This window comes from Pelophylax lessonae (assembly GCF_965119305.1).
Source record: "Pelophylax lessonae genome assembly, chromosome: 1".
In the NCBI taxonomy this organism is placed as follows: Eukaryota; Metazoa; Chordata; class Amphibia; order Anura; family Ranidae; genus Pelophylax; species Pelophylax lessonae.
In genome coordinates, this window is record NC_138768.1 from 269,446,731 (window position 1) to 269,460,769 (window position 14,039).

Consider the following 14,039-nt stretch of genomic DNA (forward strand, 5'->3'; position numbering starts at 1 on the left):
GGACTCCCCTCCCCATTGGCTGAGGCAGCAGCACAGCGCCATTGGCTCCTGCTGCTGTTAATTAAAGCAGGGCTAGACAAGTTTGCTTTAAATCTAGAAGCCAGCTAAAAAAAGGTAGGAGCCATATTTTTTTTATTTATTTTTTTTACTGGCGGGGCTTTGTTTTCGGTGACAGAGATGGCCAACCGTTGATCTCTAAAGGGAAACTTCTGATAAAAGGGGACACTGATATAATGGGGGGTTCTAGTATAAAGGTACTCTGATCTAACGGGGGGATCTCTAATGGGAGTGCTAACAAAGGGACTCTGGTCTAATGGGGGGTGCTAACATAAAAGTACTCTGATCTAAGGGGGGTTGCTGAGACACTGTGGTCAGTCACACATTCCTCTCACACAGTGTCCCCCCTCCTTTTACACTGTGGGTGGGGCGTCTCCTCTCACCTGGATAGTAGAGTTCTTCCAGCTCCCGGGCCCCATCTCGGGCTACCCTCCCTGCAGTGCTCGGCCAGGTCACTCTCACCCATCGGGCAGATCCGAGTCCCACTGCTGGCTCCACTGCGTGGTGTCCTCGCCATCTTCCTGGACAGCCGCTGTCCCAAGCTCGCCTCCTGATTGGGGGAGGGCCAAAAGGGGTGGAAAACTCTGGCTAATGGACAGGGCAAGAGGCTGAAGGGCTGCCCAATCATTTCCCCACGCAAAGGAAGGAAGAAGGTGAGGCGCTCAGTGGGCGGCAGCCCAAGGAGTTGCTCATATCTTGGTGCCACTGGCAGCGGTGGATAGGCTGGTGGGAGCCCTGGCGCCGAGACCCGATTTCTGGTTAAACAAGGCTTCTGGGCTTTGTCGAGCCCTGAATTAAAGTTAGCCAGCCAATGAGGAGAGAAACTGGGCAGGGCCTGGCCATGGCTCTGTGTCTGAATGGACACCGGGAGCTGTGACTCGGCTCTGGTGCCCCCATAGCATGCTCCTTGCTGTGGGGGAACTCGACAGGAGGGAGGAGCCAGGAGCACCGAAGAGGGACCCAAGAGGAGGATCTGAGCTGCTCTGTGCAAAAGCATTACACAGGACAGATAAGCATACCGTGTTATTTTTTAAGAAAAAAAATAAATCGCTTTAATGTAATTTCCTGTATAATAAACCCATTTAATATTAGAAATTCGTTCAAGAAAAAATTCTATCCTGCTTCTTTCTTGTCACTCCAGTCAACAGAACCTCAATTTGACCTCAGTAATGATTAGAAAATTGAAATAAAGTTCTTGAAAAATTGTAAGTTGTATTTTATCAGTATGGCCAGCTGTAGTCTAGAGCTGTGGGGCAAATCTCCCATACAGAAACAAACAAATACCAGACAAATGTTCTGTCCTTTTACTACATTGTTTTGGGTATGGTTGTAATGTACAGGAACACTGTAATGGAAATTGTATTTAGGATGCTATTTCATGCATACTTGTTCTAGATTAGTAATTCATTATGGCAGCCTCTGTATTTCTCTTAGCACACATTTCTTAAGAGTCTTGTGATGCTGTTATCTTGGGTTTATTTGTCTCTGAATTCTCAACATAGACATTAACCAACTAAATTGCTAAGTCATCATTTCATGTCCAGTTATCTTTATATACCCTTTCTCCCATGTGTGCTGATCTAAGGTAAAAAGTGAACGAAGGCTATAAACGAACGCTATATTAGTCTGTTAATCACCTCTTGTTCTCAGTGCCATCCGTTGTATCTTTTGCATGGATTATCTTAAAAGCACAGGATGTTCTGGCTTTAAACTTTCAGCAAGTAGACTTCTTAAGTCTTGCCAGAGCTATATGTAAACAAATGGAATGAGGACAGTCATTTTCTGTGTTTTAATACTCACAAAATAGCAGGAGTAACTAAAAGCTTTTTTCCTCCAGGCTGGTTTGGGAAAACATCTTCTAGAAAAAAGTAAATATGTCCAGCTGCAATGCCTGGAAAAAAAAGGCCATCAAAAATTTGTAAATATAAAGCGCACATAAATTGGCCTTGGCATGACAACACCACTTAACCTGATATGATTTGTCTTGCTGTCATATTCCTAAGAAACTTGGTGTATGAATTCAAATGTACCTGTAGAACCCTACAGTGAGGTCACCTCCTTTTGACCACCTCCAACAGCTTTGGCTGTCAGATGTGGTTGAGTATACTCCACTAGAGTTGGCATATACAGACTGAGAAAGGCAGTGACGGCAAACACCAGCCAAACCTATTTTTTCTCTGTCGTCCATTGACAGACGCAGTTCTTATGCTTCTTATACCATAGGGTTATGCTGCCCCCTACAGGAGTAGTACTAGGCAGTGAAAAAATTCACTGACACGCCTACAGGGGCTGTCCTTCACGGCATAACCCCACACACTCTGCCACAAGCCAGTTTCTTGCTGCCTAGTGAAGTGAATCCCCCTGGCCTATCAGGGTTCCAGCCCTGCCCTCCCTGCTCCCGCATTTGGGCGCTATATTCGGGGGCCTGGCACCCGAGGGGGGGGGTGTACAGCGGTACCTTATCCTGAGTGGTCTTTTTAGGTAGATCCCTGTTGTGGCTTTGTATCTGGGTCCTGACCACTTGGCAGCATTCAGCCGCCAACTTAGGTGTGGGTATCGGCTCCCTGTGTGAGAGGTGATGTGACCATTTTCCCTGGGCTTTCCTATACATTGTATTGGCGACATTTTGTTATAGCCTGGAGCTACGCAGGCAGTTCGGCCTCTTGTGGATTGATGTCACTTCCTGTGCTCAGTTCTCCATGCTGCAGACAATGCTGGTTCCTCTGTGGTGGTACAGTATTTGGGGTTGTTTCTGGGTATTCCCTGTGCACTCTGCTACCTGCCACTGTTTAAAGGGTAACTCTGAGTACAGCACGATCAGGCGGTGCGGACCGTGATTGAGAATTTAAAGAGGCAGTGCACTTTTTTTGTGACATTGCAAATTAGAGTTCCAGGCGGTAAATTCTCCATCAGACCCCCTCAGTGCGACTGCCGGTACGTCCGGCTCGCAGTCCATAGTGCCTTTTTCTGCAGCATTTGGAAGTCTGGCATCCAAAGGTGGATCTTGTCATGAATCAAGTTGCTAGCAAAAAATGGCCACTGCCTTCTCTGTCTTCTGACTCAGATACTGATATTGGTTGCCACGGACAACCCCCTCCCAGAGGGATCCCTGTCCTCCCAATCGGATGGCGAAGAGGACTCGTCCTCGGCTGCAGCGTGGGAACACGCTATGGTGGAAGCCCTGATTTGTTCAGTAAGGGAAACTTTACTATTGACTGATGAGCCCACACAGTCAGAAACGCGGGTAGTTTTTGGTTCCCACAATGCCCAGGAATCGGGTCAGGTGTTTACTTGTCGGAGTTTCACGATATTGTGAATAAACAATGGTGGCGCATTAAGCACGTGCTGGTGGTGCCAAATCGCTTTAAACGCCGTTATCCCTTTGCTGACTCGGTCTCGAACTGCTGGAAGGTGCCACCTAGGGTGGACCACCCTGTTTCTAGGTTTAACAAATTTACTGTGGTACCCGTGGAAGATGACTCGGTGGATAGACGCGTGGAATCCCTTTTCCCGCCAGCACCATGTTTTGGCAGGTTTGGTACTAAAACCGATTTTTGTGTCAGTTCTGGTTTCACAGACGGTAACGGAATGGGTTAAGGTTCTTAGGGGGTAACTTGAACACTGAGATAGTTTCCCCCGACCTTGATTGAACTCACGGACCAGATGACCCAAGCCCTGGTGTTTGTGTGATGCATCCTTGGTTGCTGTAGGGATTGCCATACACCGCATGGTGTGGCTTAAGAGCTGGTCGGCTGACCAGGCTTCTAAGAAGGCCTTAACAGATCACCCCTTTCTGGGTGAGCGATTGTTTGGAGACTCCTTGGATTAGTTGATATAAGGCTTAAAGGGGGGGGGGGGGGTGTAAGAGTACTCTTCTTCACCCAATCCTCCAAAGGCAAAGCGCCCTGTGATAGGTGGGAGCTCTTTCATGGCTCATAGGTGTTTTTTGTGCCTCAGGAGCACTAGAGAAAGGTAAACCGTTCAGGGCCTCTGGAGCGAGCAAAAAGGCTTGGTCGGGTAAGCCCAATACCAGTCAGTCAGTCCGGTTTTGGCGGACAAATCCTCTTCTGCATGAAGGGGTGCCCTCACCCATTTCTGGGGTGGGGGGGGACATCTGCATTTCTTTCAGGAACCTTGGTTGTCTATGATCTAGGACAAATGGGTTCACGAACCGATTCGATCAGGTGTACAAGATCGAATTTCGGTCTTGGCCAGCAGACAGATTCTTTCCCTCAAATCTTCGTCTGTCTGCAGATTGCTTGAAGGATCTCAGGGAGGCAGTGCAGGACCTCCTTGCACAAGGAGTGATTTGTGTCGGTTGCTCCGCAGGAACGATTTTGATGTTTTTATTAAAACCTGTTCAAGGTGCCCAAGAAAGAGGGCAAGGTGCGTCCTATTTTGGACCTCAAGTCTCTGAACCGCTTTGTGCGGGTGCAGAGGTTTCGGATGGAATCCATTTGGTCGGTAGTAGCGTCTTTAAATCAGGGTTTTTCTAAACTCCATCGATCTCAAAGATGCACATCCCTATATACGGGGGACACCAGAGGTATCTCCGTTTTGCGGTGACTGAGGAGCACTTTCATTTGTGGCGTAAACCTTTGGTCTCACCTCCGCCCCCCCCAGAGTCTTCACCAAGGTTTTGGCCCCAGTGTTGGCGTTGCTGCACAAAAGAGGGATTGCAATGCTAGGATATCTGGACAATCTCCTGTTGAGAGCAAAGTCTTCCCAGGGACAATCTTCAGAAGTTGCAGGGAGAGATGCTGCTGGAAAGCGATCTCTCTTCTCTACGGACATGCATGAGAGCCCTGGGTCTGATAGTGTCGGCTTTGAGGCGGTCCCATACGCTACGTTTTTATTCCAGGCCTCTGCTAAATGAGATCCTTGTCAAGTGGAACAAGGATCCACAGTCCTTAGACAGAATATGTTTGAGCCGACTCACGAGGTCAATGCTCTGTTGGTGGCTTCAGTCGCCTGCCCTGAGTCAGGGCAAGTCCTTTCTACTGCTGCTGTGGTCGGTGGTCAGCACGGATGCCAGCCTGTCGGGCTGGGGCGGAGTGCTGGACAACCTCTGTGCCCAGGGGGTCTAGTTGACAGAGGAGTCGTCTTTACCGATCAATGTTCTGTAACTAGCAATCAAGCTTTGTCTGATCTATTGGACAAATCGGCTGTGCGGTCGCCCGGGTCGGAGCCAATCAGACATTGCCACGGCTGTGGCCTACATCAATCATCAAGGGGGGGCACAAAGGGTGCCCGGCAGGCCCAGGAGGGGGCTGAGATTCTGAATTTGGCGGAAGGATATGTTCCGGCTCTCTGCAGTTCACATTCCGGGAGTGGAGAATTGGCTAGCAGATTACCTGAGTCATCGGGTTCTGGATCACGGGGAATGGTCCCTACATCCGGAGGTATTTAGTCTCCTGTGTGTCTGTTGGGGGAACCCGGAGGTCAACCTGTTTGCACCTCGGCTGAACAAAAAGTTGCAAAGGTTCATGGCCAGAGATTTGGATCCTTTGGCTGACGCCACAGACGCATTGGTAGCTCCTTGGAGCCAGTATTGGCTGATTTTATGCCTTTCCTCCGATACAGCTGTTGTCGAGGTTTCTCTGCAGGATGGCGTTGGAAAATGTTCCGGTGATTCTGGTGGCACCAGACTGGCCTTGTCGGTCTTGGTACGCACACCTGCTAAAGATGGTAGTTGAGCCTCCCTGGCAGTTGCCTCCTGAGGGAAGATCTGCTGTCTCAGGGGCCGATCTTCCATCCTGCTTTACAATCGCTGGCTTTAACGTCATGGCTGTTGAAGGCCAGGTGCTGAAAGATGGAGGTCTCTGAGTATGATTCCTACCCTGCTGAGGGCTTTGTTTGATTGGGTATAATGTGTTTCCTGTCCTGGTAGGAGGAGCCCTAGGTCTCATGGGCTGTCCTGGAAGACTATTAGAAAAGGAGTTACCGGTAAGTCTAACTCAGCTTTTTGACCTAATCCGTCTTTTCTTCCTAAGGTGGTTTCTGATTTCCATTTAAATTAAGACATTGTTTTGCCTTTGCTCTGTCCTAAGCCTCCCAAGGAAATTGCCTTGCACTCTCTGGATGTGGTTCGGGCGATCTGGGTTTACCAGTCGGCCATGGAGTCCTTTGGCAAATCGGACTCTTGTCCTTATCTCCTAAGGGGTTGGCTGCATCTGCTGCGACTATATCCAGATGGATTAGGCAGACGGTTGTACAGGCTTATTCATTGAAGGGTCAGGTTCCACCTTTCCCTGTGATAGCTTATTCTACCAGAGCGCGCTGAGTGCCTCTTTCATCATCAAGCCTCTGTTACTCAAGTGTGTGAGGTGGCGACCTGGTCGTCTGTGCATACTTTTACAGAATTCTACAAGGTAGTTTTGTTGGCATCTTCGGATGCATACTTTGTTTATAAAGATTTGCAGGCTGCTGTTTAGAGACTAGTTTTTCTCTTTCAGGGGTTTATATTTTTTCTTTTTGGGGTAAGCTCCTGTTGTTCTTGTTTGAGCTTTGTTACCCAGTTGACTACGTTTAACCTTTGGAAAAACATTACCTGTTTTTTGGTTGCATTCTTCCCACCCATCATGCCTACGCTGCTTTGGGATGTCCCTATGGTATAAGAAGCATAAGAGCTGCGTTTGTCAAAGGATGATAGAGAAAACTGGATTTTTGTAAGAACTTACCGTGAATTCCTTTTCTCCGAAGTCCATTGACAGATGCAGCACCCGCCCCTCTGTTATGGGGATAGTTTGTGTCGTCTTATCACTGCTTGCTACGAAACTGCCTCCTGTAGTGAGGAGCATAACCCTATGGTATAAGAAGCATAAGAGCTGTGTCTGTCAATGAACTTCAGAGAAAAGGATTTTTACCTTGAGTTCTTACAAAAATCCAGGTTTTTTTTTTTTTTATATAGATTACAATTTGTACAAATAAGGAGAGGTTTCCCCTATCTTCCTGTCTTGGAGATTGTGTGGCATGAAGTTCAGAGGCCATGAACCAAACCCGTTAATTCAGTAGAGTGGAGAAGAGTTTAGGATATCATTTAGGTGTTATTGCTCTTCTTTCTGGCATGTCATACATGAATATTTCTTATCCAAGTGTAACCAGGACAGGAAATAAAGGCAAATCTCCTCAATGAGTATACAGACAAAGATTCTAATCCTTAACCAGGTACAAAAATCTATAAAAACAAGTGTTTGGGGAATTTGGGCTTTAATTTTGGCAGAGCTCCAAAGTGACGCTCCATGGCTAGAATTGCACATCATGCACACATTTCTTTGCTCTAGAAAGAACATTTTCACAATAGTTTCTCTTGCGTCCTCCGACAGTCGCCGCCCACTCATACAGTCTTCACCAATGGGGGTATTGACTTCCTCTCCTTAGGAGTAGCTAGGCAAAAGACTTGTTAAAACAAAAGCATTTACATAGACACACCCATGGGGGCTGTCCCACTGTTCCAATACCCCCCATGCAATAGCCATCCCAACTCAGTTTGTCTTCTGCCTAGTTCAGGAGTAGTCAGGCTTCCCTGTGCTGGGGCTACAGTCTCAGCCTTCTTCTATTTTATGATTTTATTTTATGAAAATTTCATTTTTTTCTTTGCATTACTAGCTGTTTATTTTGTCAGCGTTAGTCGGATCTTCGGATCAAGACGGCGTTTGCGGAGCTGGGAATCGGACTGGCCGTCCTGGTTCTCCAGGACAGAGGGTCAGATGGAATCCCAGCCCGCCATTGAGCGTTTATTAGGCTATGTGTTCGCCCTGGCCTCACAAACGACCCATACCTGTCCTCAGGGATGCAGCCTTGTGAGGTGGCTACCTCACCTCACACATCCACGGTTCGTCCATGCACTACTGGTGTCCTGCGTTTTTGGCTGATGGCACTCCCCTGCCATCTGAGGGTGGGCGGTTTCCCATTTGATATGAGGCACCCCACGCCATCGGGTACAGGTAAGTACACTCTGTGTGGGGCCTCTGTCTGGGGTTGGCAGTCCTGTGTGTCTGTAGTGTCCCCTATGTCTGTGCGTTTTGGGCTCCCTGATCCCGGTCCCTGCGGGGGTCTTTTCTCTCACAGCCAGCGCTGTGTGGGGTTTTGGGGGATCCCTCTCCTGTGTCACTTGAGGGTGCTTGGAGGTACAGACACGTGTGGCGACCGCTGCGGGGTTAAAAACCGCCGGTCTGCCATTTTAGGTGTGGGCAGCATGTCTGGCTTCACTGTGGGCGCTTATACAGCATTGTAAGTAGTGTATTTTGGCGCCTTGCGGCACCATCTTGTGTGTGGCAAACTATCGTTCCGAGCACATGTCGGTGGCCATTTTGCCAAAGCCTTCCATTGATTTGCATAGGCATCCATGTTTCCTTAGCCTGCAGCCTCAGTTCAGTCTCTGCTGTGACATCACTTCCTTCCTTTACTCAGGAGCGACCGAAGGAGCTGGTAACACACTTGTGGAGCTCTGTCCTGCTGTCCTTTCTTTTCCTCCATTGTGCAATCTTCCTGGCTTCAGTTTGTCCCTGCGGGGGGTCTGTGTTCCACAGTCATTGTAGCGGTGTGCTGCGGGGTCCGTGGCACACTTAAAGGGCCAGTACCTTTATAAAAAAAAAAAAAAAAAAAAAACTTTTTTTGCAACGGAATCCCAGGACAGCAAATTCCCTCCAGCCTTGGTGGGGGATTCAAGTTCTTCTGAATCCTCTACTCTGACTAATTTGGCTGCTGTTGTGGCGACTTTGGTGTCCAAAATGGATGTGCTGACGGAACGTGCTGCTAGAAAAAGGCCTAGGATTTCTTTTTCTTCTGATTCTGAATGGGACATGGTTGCTGTAGGTAGCGTACCCCTGTCAGGGTCTCGCTCTTCTCAGGACCCGCAAGAGTCTGAGGGGGAGGCGTAGGTTACAGGGGTGGATGATTCCCCCCCTGGGACGCCAGAGGAACGCGCAGCTATGGACGCGCTGATTTCTGCCATTAAAGAAACACTACATTTAGAGGATGAGCCCAATCCTCCGGGCATTGTCATCTTTTGGTACACACAGAACCCGCAAAACGGCGCAGGTTTTTCCCTGCCCCGCTGAGTTTCATCACACTGTGAATGAGCAATGGCGCAATTTGAAACACACCTTCACGGTGCCTAAAAGGTTTCAACTTCTCTATCCTTTTGCGTCTACTACGGTTGCACGCTGGTGTGTGGCTCCTCAAGTGGATCACACTGTAGCCAGATTGAACAAGGCTTCTCTGGTTCCTACCGAAGATTCTCCGGTATTTAGGGATCCTACGGATAGGAGGCTGGAATCACTTGCCCGCCACACCTAATGTGGTGGCGGGTTCCATGCTCAAGCCTATTTTCGCCTCGATCATGGTGGCTCAGGCCTTGGCGGATTGGACCAAGGTGCTCAGACGCACACTCGTGGCTGATTCTGCCCCCCCCCCCCCCCCCACTACCGTGGAGATGGTGGACCAGATTTATCAAGGAGTCATGTATTTGTGCGGTGCGGCCCTAAATGAGGCCCCTTTGGCTGCGCGCCTGTCCAGTGTCGCGGTTCTTAACCATCGGCTGATATGGTTGAAGAGCTGGTCGGCTGACCAGAAATCTAGAAAGGTGGTGGCTGATATTTCCTATGCGGGGTCTCGCCCTTTTGGAGAATCCCTGGATAAATTGGTTAAGGGAGTCACTGGGGGCAAGAGCATTCTGCTGCCCCAGAATCCTAAGGGCAAGTTTTTCCGCGGCAAGCGGGGTCCCGCCTCTAAACCTAATCAGGGGTCCTTTCGTGCCTTCAAGACAAAATACAAGGGGAAACCCTTCAAGGGCCAGAGAAAGCCCTGGGCCAGCAAACAAAAATCCGGCCATGCTGGTGCGGCGGCTCTATCCGCCTCTGCCTGAAGGGGCGCCCTCACCCATTTCAGGGGTGGGGGGACGTTTGCGCGGTTTCCTCCAACCTTGGCTGCTCCGAGTTCAGGACAGGTGGGTTCAGGAAATAATTTGATCAGGGTACAAGATCGAATTTCTTTCACGGCCGGCAGACAGATTCTTTCCCTCAAATCTTCATTTGACCCCAGGGAGGTTAAAAGACCTGCATCAAGCAGTACAGGATCTTCTCGCTCAGGGGGTAATCGTCCCGGTGCCTCATTGGGACAGGTTTCGGAGGTTTTACTCGAATCTGTTCACTGTGCCCAGAGAGGGGGGCAAAGTGCATCCGATTCTGGACTTGAAAGCTCTGAACCGCTTTGTGCGCGTTCCAAAGTTCCGCATAGAATCGCTCCCCTCAGTGGTGGCCTCTCTGAGTCCGGGAGAATTCCTGGCCTCTATCGACCTGAAGGATGCGTATCTGCACATCCCCATTTTCCAGGGTCATCAGAGGTACCTCCGATTCGCTATCGCGGAGGATCATTATCAGTTTGTGGTGTTACCCTTTTGGTCTCGCTTCGGCTCCAAGGGTCATTACAAGGTGTTGGCGCCTGTTACAGGCACAGGGCAATTGCGGTCTTGGGTTATCTGGACGATCTCCTGTTAAGATCGAGTGCCAGTCAGAGCCTGTTGCGCGATCTGTCCACTACGGTCCAGACGCTCCAGGAGTTCGGTTGGACCATCAACGTTCAGAAGTCTACCTTGTCTCCTTCGGTTTGTCTCCTGTATTTGGGAATGGTTCTGGACTCTGCTCAAGCAAAGGTGTTCTTGCCGGAGGACAAGCTCCGGACCCTGCATTCCGAGGTCAGGTCCCTCAGGGACAACGAATCCTCGTCACTCAGGACCTGTATGCGGTCCCTGGGGTTGATGTTATCGGCCTTCGAGGCGATACCATTTGCACAGTTTCACACGCGGTCTCTCCAAGCGGAGATCCTGGCCAGATGGGACAGACTACCTCAGTCCTTGGACGTGAGAGTGTCTGAGTCGCCAAACCAGAATGAATCTCTTTTGGTGGCTTCAGTCCCCGGCTGTATCGGAAGGGAAATCCTTCCGGCTATTACTGTGGACAGAGATTACCACGGATGCCAGCCTGTCGGGTTGGGGTGGCGTCCTGGGCAACCTATCTGCCCAGGGCACTTGGTCGGAGGAGGAATCCTCCCTTCTGATAAACGTATTGGAATTGAGAGCGATCAGGCTGTGCCTGCTCCACTGGTCGGATCGTCCTCAGGGCCGTCCTGTACGGGTGCAGACGGACAATGCCACTGCGGTGGCATACATCAACCACCAAGGGGGCACCAGAAGTGCCCGGGCGTCCCAGGAAGTGACCAGTATTCTGTCTTGGGCCGAGACTCATTTCCCGGCGATATCGGCAGTTCACATTCCGGATGTGGAGAATTGGCAGGCCGATTATCTGAGCCGCCAGACCCTGGACCAGGGGGAATGGTCCCTGCACCCGGAGGTATTACAAATGCTGTCTGCGAAGTGGGGATCCCCGGATGTGGATCTGTTCGCGTCTCGGCTAAACCACAAGGTGGAAAGGTTCGTGGCAAGAACGCGCGATCCTCTGGCAGACGCCTCGGATGCGTTGGTAGTGCCTTGGCATCAGTATCATCTGATCTATGCCTTTCCTCCGATTCAGTTGTTCAGATTCCTTCGCAGGGTGGCCTCGGAACAAACACTGGTGATTCTGATTGCGCCATACTGGCCAGGCCGGTCCTGGTACGCGGACATCGTTCACATGGCGGTCGAGCCTCCATGGCGGCTGCCAATGCAGGAAGATCTGCTGTCTCAGGGACCGATCTTCCATCCTGCTTTACAGTCGCTGGCTTTAACGGCATGGCTGTTGAAAGCCAGGTCCTGGCAGACGGGTCTCTCCTCAGAGGTCATTCCTACTTTAATCAAGGCTAGAAAAGCCTTGTCTGGTAAGATTTATTACCGAACATGGAAAGCTTATTTTGCCTGGTGTGAGTCCAGGGGTTTCTCTCCTCGTTCATACTCGGCGAGAGTGTTGGCTTTCCTTCAGTCTGGTGTGGACCAGCGCCTTGCGTTGGCCACGATTAAGGGCCAGGTTTCTGCACTGGCTGTTCTTTTTCAGCGCCCTGTGGCGTCTAATTCTTTGATTTGCACCTTTATTCAAGGTGTGCGTCACTTGGCCCCTCCTAGAAGGGAGCCTCTGCCTCCATGGGACTTGAACTTGGTTCTGTCCGTGTTACAACGTTCCCTGTTTGAAAACATCAGGGAAATTTCGTTGCCTCTGCTATCTAAAAAGGTTGCTTTTCTGATGGCGATCACTTCTACTCGCAGAGTGTCGGAGTTGGCGGCGTTGTCTTGCCGCTCCCCTTACCTGGTGGTTCATAGGGATAAGGTGGTCTTGCGACCTAACCCGTCCTTTCTTCCAAAGGTGGTTTCGGATTTTCACCTCAATGAGGACCTTGTCTTAACTTCGCTCTGTGCGAATCGTAAGCATCCAAAAGAGATTGCCTTGCATTCTTTGGATGTTGTCAGGGCGATCAGGGTTTACCTGTCGTCGATTGAGTCCTTTCGAAAATCTGATTCTCTTTGTCCTTCCTGAGGGACCTCGGAAGGGTATGGCTGCGTCTGCGGCGACCATTTCAACATGGATCAGACAGACAATTGTTCAGGCCTATTCGTTGAGGGAACGGGTACCACCCTTCCCTGTCAAGGCGCACTCTACCAGGTCGGTGAGTATGTCCTGGGCCCTCTGGCATCAGGCTTCGGTAGCTCAGGTGTGCAAGGCGGCAACTTGGTCGTCAGTGCACACTTTTTTCAAAATTCTACAAATTTGATGTTCTGGCATCAGCTGATGCCTCCTTTGGCGGCAAAGTTCTCTGTGCGGCAGTACCGTAGGGGACCCAGGTTTTGTGGGTTGTTGGGGTTGTTCACCCCCTTGGTTTTTTGCTTTCCTGGGTTGTTGAGCTTTTTGTTGCCCAGAAGGTTCCCTTGCTGTTCATGTAAGGTTCCTTTCTCTGATATGGGTACTGCGTTGCCTTTTCTCATGGTTGCGTTTCCCACCCCTCACGTCTACACTGCTTTGGGACATCCCCATTGGTGAAGACTGTATGAGTGGGTGGCGACTGTCGGAGGACGTAAGAGAAAACTGAATTTTTGTAAACCGTAAAATTCCTTTCTCTGAGTCCTCCGACAGTCGCCGCCCTCGCCCCTCTTTTGGGGTTCTTATACACTTAACTGCTTGCTACCCAACTGAGTTGGGATGGCTATTGCAGGGGGGTATTGGACCAGTGGGACAGCCCCCATGGGTGTGTATGTAAATGCTTTTGTTTTAACAAGTCTTTTGCCTAGCTCCTCCTAAGGAGAGGAAGTCAATACCCCCCCATTGGTGAAGACTGTATGAGTGGGCGGAGACTGTCGGAGGACTCAGAGAAAGGAATTTTACGGTAAGATTTTACAAAAATTCAGTTTTTTCTAAACCGAGTATAACACAAGCTGTTCTCTGTGCCACTAGTCCTAAATCTTCCCCACGGATCATGGGGGATCATAAGTCACTTGTTCTAACTTATTCACATATGTGTAAATCTATATGCTTTTTCAACAGGAGGTAAGGATGAATTGGGGGGGAAAAAAGCTGAGATCTCCACATGCTAGCTATGAGAATGCAACAGATTTAATTACATATTTAATAAGTATTCTGCTTTTTTTTTTTTTTTTTTCCTTATTTCCTGACCCCAATAAAATTTGCAGAAAATGACTATACATCCCTTACAAGCTTAAGAAATACCTCTTACCCAGCAAGTCAACAAGGATGGGATCTCCTGTTAGCAAAGAGAAACACAGAAGAACCCAGGGCAGACAGGATGCCTGAAGTGTGACAAGTCCAAAGACATTAATGTTTAAGAAGGGATTTTTGCGACACCATACATACACCAACATGAGGGTGAAGGCCTGGCTAAGGAAAGGGAGGCTGGAAAAAAGACCAAAAAGCTGTTTTATGTTAAGGAAGAATAGAAAAGCTGTAAGTAAATTAAATCGCAATAGATTCCCCTGAAGGTTAATATTACAGCTAGCTGGCATTCAACTACTTACAACGCAAGATAAATGTACAGGAATTACT

The 14,039-nt window shown here is 49.4% G+C and overlaps 1 protein-coding gene across 1 annotated transcript in view; it reads right to left on the reverse strand.

Moving 5' to 3' along the window:
• The window catches only part of DERL3 (derlin 3), a 56,216-nt gene that overhangs the window by 1,625 nt on the left and 40,552 nt on the right, over positions 1 to 14,039 (reverse strand). The window contains exons 5-6 of the mRNA XM_082245987.1: positions 13,714 to 13,909; positions 1,858 to 1,948 (exon numbers count right to left, since the gene is read on the reverse strand). Coding sequence (XP_082102113.1) covers positions 1,858 to 1,948; positions 13,714 to 13,909 — 287 coding nt within the window. The remainder of the gene's footprint in view (positions 1 to 1,857; positions 1,949 to 13,713; positions 13,910 to 14,039) is intronic.